Consider the following 24410-nt stretch of genomic DNA (forward strand, 5'->3'; position numbering starts at 1 on the left):
TTTGGCAGCCTTTGGAGCCTTTTTTTAATTGGCAAAATCCTTACAATCCCTCTCCCTACGATTAGAAATATCATGGGAAGCAATGTGGTGAAGTAAGGTAGTAATTGATCTTTTTCTTATTATTATTATTTCCCAACGCAGAGAAGATATATCAATTGGTAGCACTACGCACAGTCATGGTTCCACTTCCCATCATGCATTTGGGCATGGCTACAGTATCATTTACTGAAATCTCAACAAATACACTAGATGGCAATATTTAGTCACATTTGTCCTTTAAGAATTACAAGTCTTTCTATCCGTGGATCCCTCTCACAGAAAGAATGTTAATAATGTAAATGCCATCTATAGGATTTATTGTCATAATTAACAAATTCATTACTTATGTACTGTATGTTGAATGTATATATTCGTCCGAGTTTTATTCATTTTTTTGTTAATGCATTGCCAAAATGTGTATGATCGGGAAAAATTATCGGGAATGATTGGAATTGAATCGGGAACAAAAAAAAAGCAATCGGATCGGGAAATATCGGGATCGGCAGATACTCAAACTAAAACGATCGGGATCGGATCGGGAGCAAAAAAACATGATCGGAACAACCCTAGTTCTAGCATCATCACCTTGTCCAATGCAGATTCTTGACAAGGTGATGATGCTGGAACTTTTGTTTGGTGCTGTTCCAGTGAGATTTACAAAGATGACTGCCTAAAGAAGACATCAAAATTCCCCCAGTCCTCAATGATATGGGGCTGCATGTCAGGCAAAAGCATTGGGGAGATGGCTGTGGTTAAATCTTCAATAAATTCACAAGTTTACATTGAAATTTTAGACAGCGTTATTATCCCTTCTATTGAAAATATCTTTGTCATTTTCCAAGATGACAATGAATCATGCCACAGAGCTAAAACTGTCAAAGCATTCCTTGGAGAAAGACTCATCCAGTCAATGTCATGGCCTGCAAATAGCCCAGATCTCAACGCTATTGATAACCTGTGGTGGAAATTGAAAAAAATGGTCCACAGCAAGGCTCTGACCTGCAAGGATGATCTGGCAACTGCAATCAAAGAGAGTTGGCACCAAATTGATGAAGAATACTCCTCAAGTCCATGCCTCTGAGATTGCAAGCTGTCACAAAAGCCAGAGGTGGTGCTACTAAATACTAGAGATGTGTTTTGATTGTTATTTCTTTGTTTGTTTCTCATGATTCCATATTTCTTTCCTCATAATGGAGTGATTCCAAATATATTTTCTTGCACTTGCTCTACAAAATTAACATGTACTGACCACCAAAATGTTTTTTATTAATTTCTTTTGGTGTTTCTGAATGTTAGAGAGTTGCACTTTTGAACTAATTATTTTTTTCAAGCTTTTTATCCGAGTTTGTTCTACATGATAAAATGTCTGAGTGCTTGTCTGAGACTGGTGATTCCATAGTTTTTGCTAAGGGTTGTAGTTTATATGAGAGACTATACTACTATGTGTCAGAGGGTATAATAGTGTTTGTGTGAGAATATTACAGTGTGTGTGATTATAGTTGTGCATGTGAAAGCAAGTATGATTTACTTCTCAAACGGCCTCTCATATGATGGTGAACGGCTAGCAGCAATATATTGGAGAGAAAAATAACTACGGACTTGGCACCCAAAAAAAAATTAAATAAATGAACAATCAATTATGAACTAAACTCTAGTGTATTTCATTTTATATAATTTTTAAAGTAAACTGTCCCAAAACTGCATTCACAAATGCAACCAAGATTTTGATAAGGATAGTGAGAGCAAAAGCAGTTGTTTGCGACTAATCAGCAAAACCATGACTCCCAGAGGTAAAAAATTAAGTTAATTTAGGATTAATTATAAGAGTGACTTATAACTTTCGATAATTACTAACTAAAGTCAAGACACCATACTGTACCTCTCTGTATGTTTTTAAAACACCAGGTATCTCGTAGTATACAGTCGCAGTCCCATTGTCTCTGGCTACTGCTGCACCAGTTATGGCGTCTACCTGGAGTACAGCATTGGCTGAGGAGCTCCAAGTACCATGGCCTCCTACCAAGAAGATTACAAGGAAAAACATGGCCAAGTTGTCAGATTGAAATTGTTGAACAGTCTACAATTCTATACTCAAAGTCTCTCACCAACTTGAGTGGCCAGTTTAGCAGTAAAGCAAACAACGTCGCCGACGACCAGCGTCTGGGACTTTCCTGGCTGGATGGCATGCTCAACAGGAAGCGGAATGTAGTCCGCCACAACAGTGTTTTCACTGTCATATACAGACAGCAGCGTGAGGCCTGCGTTGACCAGCCTTACTGTCAAAGTACAGTTATCAGGCCCAGAGCTGACCTGCACAAGATCATGCCTGAATGAAACGAGCAAAACTTTTTTAAAAATCAATCTTAACAAACAGATCTTTAACTCATTTGCTCCCAAAAACGCATAAATGCATTCTATATTTGTTTCAATGTCTTTTTTTTTTCACAAGAGACATCTCTAGGTTCTAATGCAACTTAGCTCCAAAGTACAATGCTAAAAAACCATTTTAATGCAATAACACTGGCCACTAGAGGGCAGTGGCGCATTTGGTAAGACCCGCAACCCGATTCAACAGAACGAAAGGCTGGGCCACATGGCCAGGGCGCCGTCGGAAGACGACCGAATGGACATCCAGGATGCCAGGCGCTGGACGAACGAGCAAAACGACCGGGACCACCAGTGCAGCGGACGATGCCGTTGAGTCCGTGTTGTTTGCCGAGCAGAGCCCGCGCTGCTGTGCTCGGCTGCTCGCGTCCCCCAAAACCCTCCAGTGTAGCACGACTCAGCCGGAAACGCGCACAGCCAAACCAGTTCCCCCCCAAGAACACAAGTTCCCCAGGCGAACTCCGCCACGAGGCAGTGGTCACCAACAAAAGAGAGACTCAAAAAAATCCATCTTGATGAGACAGGCGGCGATAAGGGAAAAGTTTACGCCGGCTGTCGCAGCCACAGCAGCGTCATCTCTCAGTTCAATAGTTTAGTTATGTGTAAATAAATTGTTACTTCTATCAAAAGCTCTATTTGTCTTGTTGTTTATGTTATTTTGTAGAACGAAAACATTATTCAGATGTTTGGGATGTCACAAAAGCAAAACATAGCTGGTTTAAAGTCAAAGTTATGTTTGAAATGTATGCTTTTACAAAAGGCTCAATTTCTCCGTTTTTTCATCAGAAATTGGAAAATTGCTCAAACCAGGCTGTTCTCTAGTGCTGATTTCTAAAGAATGGAAAAAGATATGAACTAACCCTTTTTCCTGCTGAAAGAAGAGAGTCTAATCTTTCTTTTGGTGGGTTCCATGTTTTTATAGCAATAGAACCGAATTTTCTGTGTGCCTTGCAAAATCAGTCAAAATCCAGTAAAACGACCGGGAGCAAAGGAGGTTGCACCGGTGAAAATGGCTGGGAGTGAATGAGTTAAAAGTAAGTTTAAATTAATTTTACATTAACCAGCAGATACAGCTGTGTGATTATCCCAGCTGTTGTCTTTCATTGTCTGACTAGAGAAAATAGTTCACCTGCGAAGCATTTCATGCCTAAAAAAAACTAATATTAGACATCTTCAACTAGACGCATCAGACATGTATTTCCAATTTCCAAGTCTCAAACAGAGCAGCCGACCAAATGCTGTGGCCATAAATTAGAAAAAGCTGCGTATTGTTTAAATTTTGCAGATATTCTTTCGCTAAAAAATGTCACTCTCTGACAAAGTACACTCAGATTGAATACCTGTCAAATCCTATTGTTAGGATGTGATTAAATTTATTTATTTTTTTTTTTTTTCCGGCTTCGTGAGCTTTCAGCTTTGTATAACTATGTTTTTGAATGGTTCCCCCCCCCCCGAAAGTCAAAGTCAGCACCTTGAGTGCACTTGAATAGAATGGATTTATTGTGAAGAGCGATGAGGAGACGCTCAGACACTTCACTCCCTGCTAAACACCTCCGTTCATTTAACTCACTCTGTAACTCAGCTCCTTGTGAATCTGTGTGACGGGGACAGCATAGTAAATTGACTTAGCTGATTATATGGAGTGTCTGACACAAAACCGTACTTTTTGGGTTAAAATAATGATCTGTTGTCTTATTTATAATCTAAAACAAACTTTATAAATCAAATATTTTGTTTGACAATTGTGTCAAATGCAAGGACTAATGCAAAGGTAGCCGAGTTTTTAGAAACAAGTATTTTGCCCCCCCTGTCAGGAAAAAATGTCTACGTACACTAGTACACTACTACGATTTTGCGGTACAAGTCCCACAATAACGAATGTCTCATGATATCACGATACAACAATTATCAATATTCGGATCAGGAAATCACTCTATGATACAACTAATAAAGAGGAAAAACAAGGTCTTTTCACCCTTCCGCTTTGAATTTAAATGAATTTATAACTAGTAGACGTCCAATCCATTTGAACTGGCATGGTGGCAGCCACTTCAAACAAATTGGATGTCTATGTCAATGAGATAATTTTGGGGCATATAAGGCAATTTGCTGGTGATTTTGGGTCACCTATGGTTGACTTTGTGGCATACACGGGCCACTTGTTGTTGATTTTTGGTTACTGAACCGGAAGTAACCCGGGAATGTCCCACAATGAATCAGAAGTGACTCACAATCAACAGGAAGTGACCTGTAAATGCCCTAAAATGAACAGAAAGTAACCTATAAATGTCACCAAAAACGGGAAGACTGAGTGAATGAATGTTCGTTCCTTAAACTTCACTATCAGTTGATGAGACAGCTCCTACAGACACTGCGCCATGGCTTCCCGAAGATCGCCATGGCAGCTTTCACACTCAAACACACGCTGTGTTCTAATACTGGATTTAGGTGGAAAAGACCAACGTTTTAGTGCATCTTAGCAGGCAGGAGTGTCTCAAGAGTGATTTGATTGAGGCTTCAAGGTAATTATTATACTGTACATAATAGCACCATGGATGCACTTTGAAACGTAAAAAAAAATCAAATGAATGGAAAAAATTGGCGTAACTTTAGCTGAAAAATATTTATGTAAAATGAATGATAAGTGCCCATTTTTATTGCCTTTAAACAAGAATCTAGACTGTTTTACATTCATTTTTGAAGAAATTTCTGGATTTACGCATTTATATACAAGAATTTTTAACTTAAAAAGCTGTTTGTTTTGTGATGGCCGCCATGTTGGATTTTGTATCCATACACAAAAGGTTAACTTTACATTCAAACAATCAAATAATTTTCAGGCAACTGCCCGTTTTTTGACAAAAAAAAACTATTAATCTAGACATTTCTGTGTCCATACGAAAAAAAAATCAGCTTTTATGAGTCTTATTTTATGTAACATTTTAATCACAAAAAGACAAGGGCCAGAAAGCAGCAAGACGTGCTGAGGCAATAGTGACATCCTAATTCAAATAAGATAAATAATAAAATAAAATTCTAAATAAGTTCTGATTGGATATGTAAAAATGCAAAATGTGCTTTTGTTGAGTAAAATGAAGACGATTCTGCATGCTGTCTTCAACTACTAAGTTTCTGATGTGAAAATGGAGTGATTTATTAAATGTTGAAAACATGTTAAAATGGCACTAAATAAAAACAATTTCAGTCACTATTTTGGGAAAAAAACATATGTTAAACATTGCTATTGATCCTGAAAACATAGATGATTATCTCTGCATTTGGTGATTTTTGCGCATCTAGCGTAGCAGGATTTTATATCCATTTTAAGTTTTGTTATACCGATATAAAAAAAATAATTCATCAGGATTTTATTAGGGAACGACTTTGAATTTTGTGATGCCACTGCTCATGGAGACTCATATATGCCTGATGGAGGTGCCTGTTTTGGTTTTAGGTCGGTAGCAGCTTTAGGGGTGTGACAAAATATCGAAATGGTGATATATCGTGATACTTTGCATCCCAAAAGATTATCGATATGCTCCTGCCAAGAATCAAGATATTGTTTTAAAAAGGTGTCAATGTTAAAAAAAAAAAAAAACAACAACAAGTTGTTATCATAATCTTCCGCCATAATACAAGCCCGAACAAGAAGTATGCAATCACCAGTCTCAGACAAGCACTCACTCAGACATTTTACCATGTAGAACAAACTCGGATAAAAAGCTTGAAAAATAATGTATTAGTTCAAAAGTGCAACTCTTTAGCATTCAGAAACACTAAGAGAAATTAATAAAAACATTGTGGTGGTATGTAAATGTTAATTTTATAGAGCAAGTGCCGGGAAATATATATGGAATCACTCCATTCTGAGGAAAAAAATATGTAATCATGAGAAACAAACATAGAAATAACAATCAAAACACATCTATAGGATTTAGTAGCACCGCGTCTGGCTTTTATGACAGCTTCCAGTTGCCAGATCATCCATGCAGGTCGGAGCCTTGCTGTGGACCATTTTTTTTCAATTTCCACCACAGGTTATCAATAGGGTTAGGATCTGGGCAATTTGCAGGCCATGACATAGACTGGATGAGTCTTTCTCCAAGGAATGCTTTCACAGTTTTAGCTCTGTGGCATGTTATATTGCCATCTTGGAAAATGACAAACATATTTTCAATTGAAGGGATAAGAAAGCTGTGTAAAATTTCACTGTAAACTTGTGTATTTATTGAAGATTTAACCACAGCCATCTCCCCAGTGCCTTTGCCTGACATGCAGCCCCATATCATGACGGACACAGGGAATTTGGATGTCTTCTTCAGGCAATCATCTTTATAAATCTCACTGGAAGGGCACCAAACAAAAGTTCCAGCATCATCACCTTGTCCAATGCAGATTCTTGACTTGACAATATGTGCTGTTCCAGTGAGACCTTAAATGGCCCAAAATTACCTAATTGCCTGGCACTGACTGCCACTGACAGCCATAGACGTTCGTTGGACGTCTACTAGTGATAAACTAATTCCAATTCATACTAGAAGTTTTTTTTCTGTTCATTAGCTGTTTGTAGAATATCCTAGAACGATTTCCTGACCAATGTATCGATAATCGTATCGCCATATCGTCAGATCATTGTTATCGTTAGCTTTGTATCGCAAATCGTATCGTATTGTGAGGTACCAAGAGGTTCCCACTCCTAAGCAGCTTTGGTTTTGAAAATATTCTAATTTGAAGTTTTGGAAAATAGGCCCCCTACGGATCGGCCCCGTTTCCCGTGTCCTGTCAAGTCTATGAAGTCTGTTTTGAACACTGACACATTTTTTAAAAAAAGATTTATGGATTCTTGGCGGTAGCATACCCATAAACGTTTGAAATACAAAGTATCGCAATATATCACCGTTTCCATATATTGTCACACCCAGCGTACACACCACCTCGTTTATCGAAAAAATGTCATACACCCGCAGCATGCGATTCGGGCATGCGGTTATCATGTTTACTTCTTTAAATTCTGTTAAGAATTAATTTAATTTACTGTACCAATCAGACCCATTCCTTTCGAAGAGACCAAACTGTACAACAACACGTCTTCAATCACAATGATTATTTAAAAAATAATATGACGAAACTACCCCATGAACATTCATACTGCTTTTTCTCAGCCCACACCATTCCAATCAAAAATTAAGCCTCCTCCTAAGCCATAAGATTGACGAACTGTTGTCGGACCTAGTTTATTTATTAAGGTAGATATTAAGTTGTTTGCTGCTTGTCAAATGTTCTTTCATTCTATAGTTTAAAAAATGCGGACATGTAACATAGTCATGAGATTACCACGTCATCAACGTCGGAGTTCATAAGTAGAACATTACCTTCTGTGTTTACACATCGTACGACCTAATAATTTGACAACGTCGTAAAGCCGGTAAAATTCTGGCAAATGTCCATGTCAGCTGAGCTGGCAAATTGCGTTTACACTAAGAGCTTGCCAGTACCTAACCAGACTTCATCGTATGTCTGAAAGGGGCTTAAGACTCAATTAAACATGCTATGGTGCATACTTCCTCTTTGAATAACACTGGGATGTTAAATAGGATCTGGCTGTGGAGTGGAACCTGACCTGTTAGTGGAGAAGTTGAGATGGCTGTTGGAGCTGTGCAGGGGCTCTCCAGTGCTGGCGTGAAAATGAACAGTGAAGGTGAGCACTAGACCTAAAGGTAGAGCTTTCAGGCTTCCCTTGGAGAATGTATGCAACACTGGACTGGTACTAAAGCGCACATAAGACACAGGCACCACCTGAGGGATGAAGACCGTACATAGGAGGAGGAGTGTTGCACTCAGGGATAATTTATCATGCAGCAGACAGTAAGAGATTTAGCATCTCAGAGGTTGTGTAAATATGGATGGGGATCACCTCATGGAATAGCGAAAAAAAGGCCCATAGGTCAATATAAATATGGATACAAACAAAGAAGACCAACTCCACAATGGTTGAGTACAGAACCAAACATTCCATAATAGCTAGATTGCTTGTAAATTCTACACTATTATGTAGTCAGGCATTTATTTCGGATATCTACCGACAGAGGTGGGTAGTAATGCATTACATGTACTCCGTCATATTTACTTGAGTAACTTTTTGAGAAAAATCTACTTCTAAGAGTCGTTTTATTAAGCCATACTTTTTACTTTTTACTTGAGTAGATTTGTGAAGAAAAAAACTCTACTTACCGTACTCCACTCCTTTGGGCTACAAAAGAGTCGTTACATTTTTCGTCTTTATTCTAAATGTTAGATTTTTTTTTTTTTTTTGCTAGCGATGGTATAGACCCCAATCACATGACGTCACGACTCCGCCCCCCTGACTGGTGCCGCCATATTGTCCGTCAGCTCATCGTGTTTACATATTACCGCTACGTACATTCCTCCTATTAAAGCGTGTTTTTCTGCTTGTCTAACGAATCACCGCCTAGTAAATGAACCCGAAAACCTTCCTGACAATCGTTAACATTGATTAATAAAAATGGTGAAGGCATGTGTGGCGGTTGGTTGCAGTAACAGAGAAGATAAATGGTCATTTTAGTAGTTGCTGTGTGCCCATTGTTAAAAGGGCAAATCTCTAAAGCAGCACGGTTTGTTTATCTCGGTCCATGATGTGTTTGTGTCGACAGCCGTTAGACAGCAGCGAAAACATCAATGTGATGCCAACACAATCACAGACATCATCAGACGGAGACTACGAAGCTCGTCGCCACGGTCGCGCAGCAAGAAGGTGAGCGCAACAACAGGTGTTCTGCCGAAAAATAGCCGCCCTGCAGAAATGTCCCCCCTGACGGGAGCGCCCACACGGAAATGACTTTCTTGTACCGTGAATATGTATTAATTTACTCTGCTTGAACTAATAAATCTCATACCTGTGTGATTGTCATTGGGATATAGTCGTGAAAACCTGTAGACTAATACATTTCTGTTCAAAGATGGTTATGTGGCCTAGTCTACGATTTGCTACTAAAATACAGTACTAATATTTTGTGTAATTTAATTATTTAAAACTGATCTTACAGTCGTAAATCCATTACTGTAATGCGTCCATGAAAACATTTCATGTTTTCACGTCAATAAAGCGTTATAAACAGGGGTGCACATATTTTTTTTGCCCAGGTTCTCAGAGGAGGACCTGGAGATATGACTTGGTCCTCATTGAGCTTGAGAGCAGACCCGCCTGATGCGATAAAATTATGACAAGTTTTACTTAGAGCCAATTAACTTTAATTAATTACATTAACAATTAATGCTTAATTAACATCAACTGGCACAACATAATTGCCATTACTTTAAAGTGAAATGTAAAGAAATAAACATAAAAGCACCAATCCAAAATAAAGGGCATTATGCGGCTCCCACATTAACTCCAAGCCTTTGCATAAGTGTGATGTCCTCCTCATAAGACCTCATTGAACGTGCATGTTTAGCTTTGTCAAATGCGACAAAAAACACGTTTGTCAGTGCATGGTGCTGTTTTCATTACCTTTATTCCGCCACTTGTCCATAGGGCGAGTGGGGTCCTGTTTGACATCGATAGTTTGCTTAATTGCCACATGCTCTGTTTTTTTTTTTCGTGCTTTTCAAAGTTTGGATGGCTGAAATTCTTTGACTCTACATAAAATGCACTGCTCTTATCAGCGACATTGGGATTCTCACAGCACATTTTGTACCGCATTTCCGTGCGAGCATCATTTACTTCTAGACATGGTACCTCCTGCAGCCACTTTTCAGCGAAAGTCCTTTTTCCCCGGTAGCTCCGGTGACGTCTCTGTCGTCTGTCTGTCTTTTGACGGGGGTGGGGGAACACGAAATAATTACTCAGTAGTAGAGCTGGGAATCTTTGGGCACCTAACGATTCGATTAGTTTTGTACATTAGTTCCAAAATTGTTCAAAAATACTCTCAGGCTAAACCAAACTACTATTTCAGTATCAAGTTAACATATAGCAGTAAACAAATATACAAAAATAACATTAAAAAACTCCAGTCCCCATTCTGTATCAGCAGTTTTAAACTACATTCAATTAATTTAATATTGTGAATCAACTGTTAAAGTTGTTAAAATTGCTCCCGTTATTCCATAATTTCCCTTTTGACTACTTTTGACATGTGAAAGTTTTAAAACTATTTTAAAGATAGATTCAAGTCAATATTTTACCGATTTAGGAGTATTTTAGATAAAAAGTTAATTAGGTTTGCTTGGAAGGTTCGCTACAACAGCATTGCAGGGAAGTTTACTGCTTTAAGATGGCGGCCGTTTACTAACGCCCGCATCTAGCTTTTTGCAGATGTGCTGCTACCACTACCGAGTCTATATTGCATCTAGTCCTATATAAATGATATCTACCGTAACATTATGTAGCTGTACTTGTAGCAGCTTTTCGGCAGCAGTCAGGTATGTTGTTGTGTTTTTTTATCTCGTGGCATGAGTTGAGCTAGAGCCGTGAGTTGAGCGTTGGCATTACCCGAGGGGCCGGTTAATGAGAAGCATGATGTTTAGCTACTTTCGCTCCGTTCCGTCCCGAGGACCGCGCGGCGCACTGAGTGTGTTGTACTTCCGCTTTACTTGGCATATTTCAATAATCGGAATTTGGATGTTTGTGAATCGTTCTCGAATCTTCCATGGCCGAATCGCGAATAATCTAAGAATCGGAAATTTTGCACACCTCTACTCAGTAGGGCCTGCCTCTTCGACATTTTGAGAAGATATTTTCTTGTGTCCGCCGCAAATACAGTGGTCAGACATCGGTACGCAAAAGCGTATGGAAGCCGTTGAGGGCCAGCGTGTTTGTCTACGTCCAGTACGCATGCGCGCATGCGGACCACTTATGTGCACCCCTGGTTATAAAGAAGCGCTCCCGTCAGGGGGGACATTTCACGCGGGGCAGCTATTTTTCGGCACACACCGGCCCGTTGTCGATCAAGTTTCATTTTACAATAGTGACAACGGTGACGCTCAGCTGACCAAATGTCAGTTTATATTCGGGCCGGTGCTGATTTTTGGTACCCGACTCCTCATCGTGACATAAACTGAAGTATGACTGGAAATTTTGTGGTCTCAGGACGAGCTCTGACGCACGGGACGGGACCGGACGGGAGGAAACATCGGTTCAGGCATCAAATATGGATCTGGCGACTGGATCGACCGAAGCTTTTCCAAATAACGGCTTTTATGCAACTCATCCAATGAGTTTACAGCGTCTGAAAGTACCGGGGCTTCTATAATTTGCAAGTGAATCCACTTTTAGAAACTACGATCATTGACAATACGGACACACAATGACGGACAATATGGCGGCACAGTACAGCGATCACGTGATTGTGTGACGTTGGTGATTGGGGTCTATTGCCAAGATTAGTGCTACTAATTTCCCCAATGAGACGTCGCAACAATAATCACATGACGCCATTACACCAATCAGACGCAAGCTTGCCGTTCTATGACGCACAAGCCTGTTCAATCACGCGTGTTTAAAGCAACGTAACAAATTAAGTATTTGACATAGAGCGCTGCCTTCAACATAAATCGAAATCGCGGATTCAAAACTCACTCCCAGTTTCATGATATATATTTCATGATAGTAACTATGAAGGAAATACAGCAGGGGTCTCTCAACCTGTCCTTGAGGACCGCTGTGGGTCCTGGTTTTTGTTCATACCGATCAAGTACAGACCTTTTAACCAATGTGGTTTGTACTAAAACAAGCAGGACCTGACTGCAATCAACTGATTACACTTGCAAAACACCAGATTGGTGAAAAGGTCTGTACTTGATCGGTATGAACAAAAACCAGGACCCACAGCGGCCCTATGTGGAATAGTTTGGAGACCACTGAAATACAGTATTCACTACTCAAACTAGGAACTATTTTCTCCACTAGATGGCAGGAAACCCATGCTCTTTGGACGAAAAATACTTCGTTACTGTTTTTTTCCCTCTTTAATTTAATGTGGCTTAATGTGGTTGTGTAATGGGTCATTGTCCAGTATCATTAAAACAACAGTTCATATAGATACATTTGTGCTGAGAAAAAAAAAACATTGTTGGTAACACTTTACAATAAGGGTTCCTTAATTAACATTAGTTAATGTATTTTAGGACAATAACTAATGTTTAAGTAACATTACAATAATTAATATAATTGCTGATCTTACATTTATTAATACATTAATTAAAATGAGTTAATGCATTAGTTAATGCATAACCAGACAGTAACTAATGGTTTGGTAAAATTAAAAAAATATATAGGCCTATATAGTGTTAGGGTTAGGATTTAGGGTTAGGGTTTGTTAACTTAGCATTTATAACTTCTTAGTTAAGTATTACTCAACCTTAACTAACCATTACTGAATGTTTTTTGGACCCTCAATTGTAAAGTGTAGCACACGTATCCCTTAACTAAGAAATTATAAATGCTTAAGTCCCCCCCCCCCCTCCCCCTTAACCTTTATTAACCATTACTGAATGCTTTTTGGACCCTTATTGTAAAGTGTAGCACATGTGTCCTTTAACTAATAAATTATAAATGCTTAAGTTACCCCCCAACCCCCCCTTAACCTTTATTAACCATTACTGAATGCTTTTTGGACCCTTATTGTAAAGTGTAGCACATGTCCCTTAACTAAGAAATTATACATGCTTAAGTTAACAAACCCAAAACCCTAACGCTATATAGGCCTATATATATATATATATATATATATATATATATATTTTTTTTTTTTTTTTTTTTAATTTTACCAAACTATTAGTTACTGTCTGGTTATGCATTAATGAATGCATTAACTAATGCTTTAACTAATGCATGAACTCATGTTAATTATTGTATTAATAAATGTTAGATAAGCAATTATATTAATTATTGTAATGTTACTTGAACATTAGTTATTGTCTTAAAATGCATTAACTAATGCATGAACTCATGTTATTTAATATATTAATAAATGTTAGATAAGGGATTAAATGAATTATTGTCATGTTACTTAAACATGAGTTACTTTCTAAAAATGCATTAACTAATGTTAATTAAGGGACCCTTATTGTAAAGTGTTACCACATTGTTTAAAGAAAAAAAAAAGTAGTAACTCAAAATGTTACTCATGACTTAAGTATTCTTTTCACTGGATAATTTTTTTCCACTTGTACTTGAGTACATTTTTTGGGTGACTACTTTTACTCTGACGTGAGTAATATTATTTTGAAGTAACGCTACTCTTACTTGAGTAAAATTTTTGGCTACTCTACCAACCTCTGTCTACCAATCCTATACTGCTAACATTTAATGCATGTTATAAATCAGTGCGTTGCCCTGCATGAATAAAAATAAATAAAAATATATGTCAGTGGATGCCTGACCTTTACTGAAATAATAAGAGTTTGATTGACACCAAAGGACTCTTGTGAGGTCACTAGCAGTGATGAAATGCCAGGGAGTGGGCCGGAGATGAGGAGGCCCTTATCGTCAACTTGCGCGACAGCAGTCTGATTAGTGCCATTCAGAATCTGATATGAGAGTACACCCACTCCATCCCTAGTTCACAAAAGTTCAAGTTACAGGGACGTTTGTTTTGGTATTTAGTTAAAAGCACTGTCCAGTCATTTTGATGATGTGCTTCTAAACTAGGACTGTCAAATGATTAAAATTTTTAATCAAGTTAATCGGAGCTTAAAAATTAATTAATCGTAGTAAATCGCAATTCAAACCATCTCTAAAATATGCCATATTTTTCTGTAAATTATTTTTGGAATGGAAAGATAACACACAAGACGGACATATACATTCAACATACTGTACATAAGTACTGTATTTGTTTATTATAGCAATAAATCAACAAGATGGCATTAACATTATTAACATTCTTTCTGTTCCACAGATAGAAAGACTTGTAGTTCTTAAAAGATAAATGTAAGTACAAGTTATAGTAATTTTATATTAAAACCCCTGTTAATGTTTTCATTTTAATAAGATTTGTAAAATTTTGAATTGATTTCTTTTTGTGAACATTATTTTTTTGAGATAGGAATATTATTTTTGTTGTGCTTTCACTAAATGATACTGTAGCGACTTAACTGTTCTGCCCTAATGCATGATGGGAAGTTGGGCAACCATGACTGTCAGTGGTGGCTGCAAATGGTATATCTTCTCTGCGTATCTTCGTGTTCAACACAGGGTGTTAAAAAAATATCATCTCCTGTTTCGCTTCCCCACGTCGCTCGCCGCAATAGATAGGTTTGTTGTGAACGAGTAGCTTATGACAACAAAAGGCGCGGTCCAATGGACGCCCGTGTCCACTCGCAATCCACTGCCGTTTTAGCTCTCAATATGCAAAAACTAGTGATGCACAATAATGCATTTTTCAGCCGATACCGATAACCGTTAATTTCCTCCTCGTTCCAACCGATAACCGATAATGTCAAGCCGATAATTTTATTAAAGATTTATGTAAAATTTTAAAGTATACACAAGAGAAAATATTGCTGTGCAAAAATAATATTGCTCTTTTTTTTCAACATCAAATGTGAACAAGTAGTAGTAGTAGTAAATTCCAACATCTAAACAAAGACAGATTGTCTGACATTGTGTAATGGTAAACTTTTGGCAACAATTACTTACAGAGTAAATACATAAGTTGCACAAAAATGGCTTTAAAAGTATGCCATTCCTAAAGTATAACATTACTACACAGCTTCTTAAGACTAGTTAAAGTCCCTTGTTTTCAGTGTAAATCTATTGGAAATAAGTTAAATTAACTGCCAGCACTTCAAGTATATTTCACTCAGATTTCTTGAAGAAAAATGGCCAGCTGAAAATAAGATTAACAGCCTTATCTTAAGCAATAAATTATTATACATAATCCTAAAAAAAAAAAAAAAAAAAAAAAAAAAAACCTTGTCAGAAATGTTCTTTATTCAAGAATATGTATGGTTCAAAACATTATTTGAAAGCAATTTTTTCTTGATTTAGGTGAAAAATGACCTTATTTTTTGTAGATGTTTGGGCTTAATGAGAACAAATTGCAATATTTAGTTCAAGTAAGTGGAATAATCTGGCGCATTCAACTAGTCTTCAACACTCAAACAAGATGGGGAAAATTATTTGACTAGATTTAAGAATAATGATCTGATTAAGACGTCATAAATTTAAAGCGTACTGAATGCATTACTGACTGGATGACTTCTTTGTGTCGTTTGGTGCATGTTACAATTATCAACTAACCACTGTGCCGTCATGATAAACATGGTTTGTTGACATCACCTGTGTAAATGTCCGTGGTAAAACTGATGTGATCGGCATGTCTTTCACGAAGAATCGTGGTCGTATAAACTGCATTATTTTTTCATCCAGGGGTTTGGCTATCGGGTCATTTCGGGAATTTCCTCCCGCCTGTGCCCTTCAGTCCGCCCGGCTGCCAAATTAGCACCCGCGCCAGGCCTCTGTCTCGAACTGGAGTGGCGGCGGCAGCTAAGTTCGTACCGGATATCCGCCCGCCCCGGCCGGCTCGCTGCGGCGCATTCGGTGCATGGCTCTGCTCTCATGCTCTACCCGCCTAGGGCGAGGCGGCGGCGGCGGCGGCCTGCCGGACCGGCGGGCTCCGTCGGAAGAGAGCTACTCGTCAACTATCGATCTCGTGAGGTGTTTAGCCATAGATGGGAGTTTACCACTCGCTTTGGGCTGCATTCCCAAACACCCCGACTCCGGGAGGACCGCAGCGTCTCTGTATTGTCACAAGCCCCGCAGCTTCCTTTATAGTTTATTTGTTAACAATAGCTTTAGCATTCGTCCTAGCAGCAGCCTCATATTCGTTCCAAAAATAATTGTGATGCAGTTTTAAATGGCTGCTGGGTTAGTGCTAGCGGTGTTCAATGAGGACGCTTTCTTTAGGCCTTGAGAAACTGTTTTGTAGATGGCGAGAGCGTCGTTTATTTCTTTTCACACACTGCAAAAGCAACGCACGCTAGTGAGAGCGCCTCAACATTGATGTGTAACACCGCCTCCTCTATGACGCCGTACTCCTAAACCCCTCCTCCCACAGGGGCTTCAGAGAGGGGAGGGGTTGAGCAGGCGGCAGTGAAGAAGTGGAGAAAACTGCTTGGTTGCGCACATTTGGAGGCTAAATCAAGTATATAAATATCAGATTGCATTATCGGTTGATTTTTTTATTATCTGTATTATCTGTGTGACGTCATAATTGCCATTATCGGCCGATAATTATCGGTAGCCGATATTATCGTGTATCTTTAGCAAAAACGGCATTATTATAATCTGTTTGAGGCAATGCATGAGCGGATAATTCCGTGCATGCGTTAAGAGCGTCAAATATTTTAACGTGATTAATTACAAAAATTAATTACCGCCCGTTAACGCGATAAATTTGTCAGCACTATTCTGAGTGCATGACATACTGTATGCTAGATGCTGAAAACATAAGCACAATTGAGTGCTGAATCTCTTGAGTGATAGTCAAAAATTCCTTTATTTTGTCTGGATTTTTGCCAGGATTTTTTAGACAGGTCTAAAATTAAATCGGGTGTCGTCACGTCTTTCTTTCTGGCCCGTTCCCATCATCATGTAACACTAAGCACCCCATTGGTGGCTCTTCCTGGTTAGTCATAGTCAGTCGGTTTTCCATTTTAGTAAGGACTTCGACAACAAGGACCAAAACTCAATGAGAACCCCTGCTGTAGGTTGTGCAGTATGACTGACAAGTTGACACAGGGGAGAGGCTTGGATTGAGCACAGTCATGCAACACACCTACAGCGTCTCAGAACTAACAGGCCAGCATAATTACATAAAGTATACTCATTAGTTTTTCTGTTCGTGCAAATTTGGCAGCCTTGTTAACAACAGTCTTTATTTTTGCCCAATTAATATATTCATTTTTACTTCGATTGGACAGTGCTTTCAAGAATCTAGATAAATCATATGAGTAGGACTCACTTGCTTGTTTGGAGTTTTAGGACTGAGTTTGGAGCCATGAGTATCTCTCCAGACTCAATGTTGGGATTATGCATGTGTTGGTCATCATAGACCTTGATCAAAATACATATATCAAAAACAACATTATTATCAATACTTGAAAATTATGGCACGAGTGGCATATGTCACGGTCTGTCACAATCTGTCGCAGTAGTTAGGTCATATTGCAGTGAATTATAAATGTAAGTGTGTAGTTTTAAAGAGTTTTACCTTGATTTGGATCTCGTCTTTGAGCTCCATAAGATTACCAGAAAGTTTACCAGTATCAGGGTCGACAACATTTACGACAACTTTGAGCCAGGTCTGCCCTCTTGTCCGGCCAGTCACACTCATTCCAAAATTGTGTTCTGACATGAGCGCCATATTAGCCTAGAGTTTAAAAAGGCTAAATAAGATAAAAGGTGGCGACAGGATCATACAGTGGTAGATATGCAAGGACAGTGTGTCGCAAAACAAAAAAATAAACTCAGTTTAAGAACATATTAGAGAGCGATACCAATGAGTGTCTTGACTGAACATCGATGATGTCTCTTTTGGTGGTGGACCAATGGAAGCTAAGTTGTGGCACGGCATTCGCGAATGTGAAGGGTGTTTGACTGTTAGTCAAGCCCATCACATACACAGGCATCTACAGAAGGTAATGAGATAAGTGGAAATAGGATTTCTTAAAGGGATCCTCTATTTTTAAGACAAGTAATTCTTAAAACATAAATGTTAGTATGAGTTATAATAATTTGATATTATAACCCCTCTTGATGTTTTTGTTTTAATAAAGTTTGCAAAATTATTTTAAGTGATAGGTCGCCATTCTTGTTACGTCGCAGTGTGTGACATCACTGGCCCCGAATGCCGAAATTCCAGCTTGTCACTCGTTAGCTTTCCCAACATGTCGTCAGTTCTACCCTTCCTATTTGAACCAGATCTGAAAAGTGAAGAGCAGGCAGTGTTTCCCACAGGATTTTAGGAGAATGTGGTGGGAGGGTCTCTGACCATAGGATTTTTTGAAACTGTGGTGGTGGGCTGCATCGGAGTCGGACAGCCACACCATTTCGTGCCACGGCGAGTTTTTTTTTTTTTTTTTTCATTATTTTTTCCCCCCAAGAAGAACCATAACAAAGATATATTTGAAATATTTCATTAGCTAGGCTAATGTTATAGCTCTCAGCTACGGTACATGTATGTAAAATGCGTTGCTGATTACAGCTACGTTACCCTATGTAATAATGCGACTTTTTTTCTCGTAGCAATAGTACGACTTACATCTCGTAGTGACTCAAGGTTGGCAACCCAAACTGTTGAAAGAGCCATATTTGCCCCCCCCCCAAAAAAAAAAACTGATACAGTATGTCTGGAGCAGCAAAAAATTAAAAGCCTTGTACAAGCCTTATAATTATCAATACTAGCTATATTAGCCTACTATAAAAATGACTAAGTTGGCTAGAAATACATAATTACCCCTCATGATTAATATTTTCCCTGCAGTGGATCCTATAGTGCACCACGTGACTACTCTGTTGTACGATGCCACCACAAGTTTAACTTCATTACAATATTAATGAATTGAAAGAATGTTTGTGTCATGTTTGTCCTCCTAGAAATCCTATTAAAACAAAAATTATATTTCCCTACCCCATCTTTTTCCATTAAAAAAAAAAAAAAAGCTCCGAAGCAGCGCTAAAGAGCCGCATGCGGCCCGAGAGCCGCGGGTTTCAGACCGCCGTCGTAGTCCTCCTTTTTCCACCAGTAGGTGAATGGCGCGATAGTGTAAAGCGCTTTGAGCGCCTTGAAAGGTGGAAAAGCGCTATATAAGTTTAACACCATTTACCATTTACCATTTTTATTTGACCCTCATAAGTACATTACCACAACAATAACAGTCCTTCTGTCAACTGACCCATTTACAGGACTGAGGGAATTCTAATAGCCGTGTAAAGGGTTTTACTTGATTCGGTGAGAAGGTGAATAGTTTTTTCCCCGTTGTTCGTGAACTAAATTTCCACACAAACGCACATCGAGGTACCATTAACTTAGCAAGGAGAGGTATGAGAGTCATTTTTCGAGTGTCCCAGAGCTCGCGAAATTAGGGGGGGACGCGCATTTATCCAAGTTTCGTCAGCCGTAATTGTCTGAAGTTGGCGCGCCGGTTTTCTGCCGAAAAATAGCCACTCCACGCGAAATGTCCCCCCTGACGGGAGCGCCCACACGTCACTCGTACAAACAGCCTTTTCTTACCAATCGATGGACACGGAAACGACGTTCTTGTACCGTGAATATGTATCATTTTACTCTGCTTGAACTAATAAATATTTTACTCTGACCAACGCTCTGAAAATAGAGCAAGGCTTTATTTTGGGCCCCGCCTCTCCGCCCAAGTTCAATCAAAGTTTGCTTTCCGTCCAAGACGGCCGTCCACCGCTCACTTTCGCCGAAAAGTCCGATCCAAACTATTGTAATGCCCCGGATATGGGGAAGAAGGAGAGAAGTCTGTATTTGCTTACCCACTTGATTGTGGTAACAATAATAAAGAAAAACAATAACAAAATAACAGCGGGCTGCTAAGACATGCGACCGCTATCTCTCGCTATCTCGCTCGTTCTCCCATTCTTCCTACTCGTTCCCCTTGCGTCTCTTAAATAAATAAATAAATAAATAAAATACTACTCTAAAATGCTACTCAACTACCCGCACGAGTAGAGTGGAATGGGCTACAGCTGTGTAATCGGCTGACTGACGCATCTGATTATTATCTTTTTTTTTTTTTTTTTTCGGCGGGGGGGTGGGGGGGGGGGGGGGGCAAACGAGACTGTGGCGGCCCGCCACAGTCTCGTTCATTGGTGGGAAACACTGGCAGGACAGCACTGTCGGTCGTTCACAAGACGAGCTTCAGGGAAAAATGCGTGCAGAAAATACCTGATAAGACAAAAGTTGGGCAAAACTGGTGATGCGAGAGTGTCCTGTTGGGAGCGAGAGTGCATGCTGTTGGGATTCGGGAACTCCGGTTTTTATTAGCAGATATTCAAGAAGAGCATATTGCATTTTCAAACGTTTTCCCAATATAATTATGTAGATTGATTACATACAGTACAGGCCAAAGAGCACACCTTGTGTAATACAGGTCTTGTACATTGTAACTCGTGGTAGCTAGGATACGTGTATAAAAGTACCAGAAAGGGGAGAAGCTTCCACTTATGCACATTTATTCTCAAAAAATAATATTTCCACCTTGACCACTCTTCACTCGGGAGCTCAGCAGTATGCAAACACGCATTCCCTGACGAACTCCAACATTGTTGTAAGGTCCACGTCAGAGTCACTGTCGTCACTGTAGCGTGCCATAGTGCTTTAACTATTTAGTATGATTTGGGGAAAACTCCCACGAAGAATAGTCAACAAAAAAGATAGCAATACTAATCCAAATCCGCGTTTTTTACTCACTCGAAGATCCAGGAATTACACCGATCCCATGGCAATATCGCAGCCGCGATTAGGCCGTCGATTCCACAAAATAGACTGATCCAAAAAGCCGCTGTGGGACCGACGAATAAAAATAAATGGACAGATCCAAAACCATTATTGCAGACGCGATGGGACCCTTACTTGACTGAGGATCCAGGAAAAATGTTCGGGCGCCAGTTGTAACGCGTGGTGGGTAGGATACATGCATACCGGGACCAAAAAGGGTGAGAAGCTCCCACTTATGCACATTTATTCAATAAAAATAATAATTCTACCTTCACCACTCACTTCACTCCCCTTTTTTCCATTTGACTGGAAATTGCATCCAAAAGCAGCACATCGTGGCATTTTACTTCGCGAGTTTAGGCAGCAATAAGCAATTGTTGAACACGAAAGATACCAATGACGTCTTCACTGCGAGCCTGCAAACCATGGCGCCAACTAACGGTCAAAATATGGACTAAATATTATAAAATATTGCCATTGATTTAACATTTTATGTGTTTCTAACAACATATTTTAGTACAAGAGAACAATTGTGGTTTAAATCAGAGGATCACTTTAAAATGTACATTGTCAAAGTTGTACCTGCGCTCCTTTCTTTATATGTGTAATGGGTGCCCTAATTCGAATCGCAGTTAAACGCACAACCTCAACTTCTACTTGACCCTGAAGACACAGAAGATTGTAATTGCATTTGCATAGATTGTTTGAAGTAAACTAACCTGGAACACCTAATCATGTTAATTACCTTCCCCACAACAACCATCTTTCCAGTTTCTGCATTAACACCTTGGATGAGTCCTGTCACGGTGACATTACCAATGGTCAAACCCGTAACGTGACCAATGTCGTTTACAGAAACAATGGTTTCACTGGAGATAGAAAAGAGAATATTGCACTGATGTCCACACTCAGACGTTATCTGGAAAACAAAAGTTTGGCAAAATAATTGTTTCTCTCTAAAGACATTTTATAATGTACATTAGAGAGTCTAACACTGCTGTTACTCTAAGCATCAGTACACACAAACCTGCATCATTGCTCCAATCAGCAAAGTCATTTTCCTGGGGATGAGTCTGAAGAGTTTAAATACCTATGAAGAAACCGTTAACAAATAGTTTCAATGTGTTAGCAGTGTTGCAAATGAATTACGTGACAAACAAAATATGGGGCGGCGTTTGCTGCTAAAAATTACGACATCATTTTCTCACGTTTAGCGCCACACAGTGTTTAAAATGGTTTGAAATTTTTAGTCACTTTTTTTTTTTTTTGCACATTTACAACGCAATTTAGCAACTTAAACATTTAGTTTTTAATAAGAAGTTTTAGACCTGAATGTTTAAATCCAGAACTAAATATTTATTTATATCCTTTATACTAAATGTTAAATCTGAAAACGGTTGGAACTAAATATTTAGCTTAATATGCAAATTCACGTGACTGGAGACCGGAAGTAACAAAATAAAAGCTGGAGCAACTCAGACTGTCTGTTTACGTTGATTAAAATGAATAAAACCTACTCAACTGTGGCAGTCGGTTGGCTCTTGGACATGAGTCATTGTGATTACAACAATATACAGCTAAAATACACATTTAGGAGAAACAATTTATACCGTATTTTGTGTGCGCCAGCTTTTATTTTGTTACTTCCGGTCTCCAGTCATGTGAATTTGCATATTTAGCTAAATATTTAGTTCCAACTGTTTCCAGATTTAACATTTAGGATGCAGGACATAAATTTAAGATTTAAATCAAATATTTAGTTCTGGATTTAAACAATCAGGTCCAAAACGACTTATGTAAAAAAAAATAATAAAAATTTAAGTTACTAAATAATGCTTCAAATCTGCATAAAAAAGTGACTCTAAAGATTTTACACCACATTTTAAACACTGTGTGGCGCTAAATGTGAGAAAATGTTGTCGTAATTTTCAGCACGTACTGCTTTACAAATGGGCATAACAAAATACCTCAATTTGACGAGGGGCAGATACAATTACTTTCTCATTTCTATTCTTCACAGCAGCTGACAAAGTCGTCTGGCCAATAGAAACACCTTTTACTAGGTATACTGCACTGTCATTTTCTGTGGAATCTGCTTGAGGGCTGGAAAATGGATTTTTAGACTGTGGGGGTTTATATTTTCAACAACAGCAAAGCAAGTTTCATTTCACTTACATTACGGAGACTATGGAAGATGCTGCTGTCACGTTCAACTTCATGAACTGGAAATAGCTGACTGGGAATGGCTTTTTGTTATCATCAAACACTGTGATATAACATTTTATAGAATTACCAACTTCTAGCTGTAAATAAGAAAAAAATGAGTCAGTCATGAGGGAAATCAATTTAGTTCAGAGGAAGGGCAAATCAAAAGGTGTCTATCAAGACCAAGTTCCATGAATATAGTACACGTTAAACACCAAGACAGAACAAACATTGAGTGCCACTGAGGCACGCATGGAACGCATGTTACTAAAACTCTAATAAGGATAATCAATTCGAGCGGTTCCAGCATTAACCAGAATGATCAGGTGCATCGTTTACGTTTTTGACACACCAAAGCATTTAAAAATAGTTGAAAATTGATCAATTTATAATTACAGTGTACACTCGTTTTTCACAGTTATGTTACTGTCCCACCAAATTATTTTTAAAAAAGGATAAAGCAGAAAAATGCTTGGCTTTATTACATGCTTTATTGAGTGAGTCCACTCAAATCCGCTCAAGCTGCTCACTCACACACAATGAGTAGCCACAGCAACTGTTTAACAAGTTAAACGATGATTGACGCATGAGGCGCTTTGAAGTTCACTTCTTTGCCAAGATCAAACATTATCGTCTTTCAATCATTGTTAACCCCGGTAAAACACCAGACACATCTGTGGCGCGTCAACGTTGCCGGCTGACGCTCACCCCTAATTTCCACAGGACAGGCATTTAAAGATAATAATACAACAACCATTTGCCTTTCAGACCCCGCGTACTGGTCAGCTGTCTTTTTGAAAGAAAGAAGAAAAAAGAAGTCCTGTGCTAAAGACAAAAACAATCCCAATGAAAAAGATTTTAACATGTATTTTACAAATGAAATGCCTCAATGAACCATTGTTTTTTCTCATGCACGTTTTTTAAAAGCTTTACTGATGGATTTTCTCAAGTTGAAGCGCCAAGCAGAAATTAATAAATCTAAAAGCATATTATTTGGAAAATCAACTGGATCCACCGTATTTGTACACAAGTGACTTCCGATCCTGCCTTGTAGTATTGACACAGGAGAGTTGCGTCTCACGTCAAATAATAAACTCTGCCATTCGTTTTGAGTGCGGCGCGTTGAAGTGTTTCTAGGACGCACCTAAAATGCGGCCGCACTGCGACTAGGTGTGCACACGCTACTTGACTTTAATGCCCATGTTTTACTGCGTTGACGTGGCAGCAACGTTGACACGCCGTAGACGTGCCAGCCGTATTACCGGGGTAACTAATAAGCAACTCCAGTGCAATCAA

General features: G+C 38.9%; 1 protein-coding gene across 3 annotated transcripts in view; it reads right to left on the bottom strand.

Annotated features, from left to right (window-relative positions):
* The window catches only part of LOC130911906 (nuclear pore membrane glycoprotein 210-like), a 69875-nt gene that overhangs the window by 18018 nt on the left and 27447 nt on the right, over nt 1-24410 (bottom strand). For all 3 annotated transcript variants that reach the window (XM_057829566.1, XM_057829565.1, XM_057829564.1), the window contains 12 exons: nt 23085-23212; nt 22877-23012; nt 21937-21999; nt 21655-21828; nt 21492-21572; nt 17944-18075; nt 17658-17816; nt 17409-17500; nt 13825-13999; nt 8045-8220; nt 2145-2365; nt 1919-2055 (listed from right to left, as the gene is read on the bottom strand). In XM_057829566.1, the coding sequence (XP_057685549.1) occupies nt 1919-2055; nt 2145-2365; nt 8045-8220; nt 13825-13999; nt 17409-17500; nt 17658-17816; nt 17944-18075; nt 21492-21572; nt 21655-21828; nt 21937-21999; nt 22877-23012; nt 23085-23212 (1674 nt within the window). The remainder of the gene's footprint in view (nt 1-1918; nt 2056-2144; nt 2366-8044; nt 8221-13824; nt 14000-17408; nt 17501-17657; nt 17817-17943; nt 18076-21491; nt 21573-21654; nt 21829-21936; nt 22000-22876; nt 23013-23084; nt 23213-24410) is intronic.

This window comes from Corythoichthys intestinalis, chromosome 2 (assembly GCF_030265065.1).
Source record: "Corythoichthys intestinalis isolate RoL2023-P3 chromosome 2, ASM3026506v1, whole genome shotgun sequence".
NCBI lineage: Eukaryota > Metazoa > Chordata > Actinopteri > Syngnathiformes > Syngnathidae > Corythoichthys > Corythoichthys intestinalis.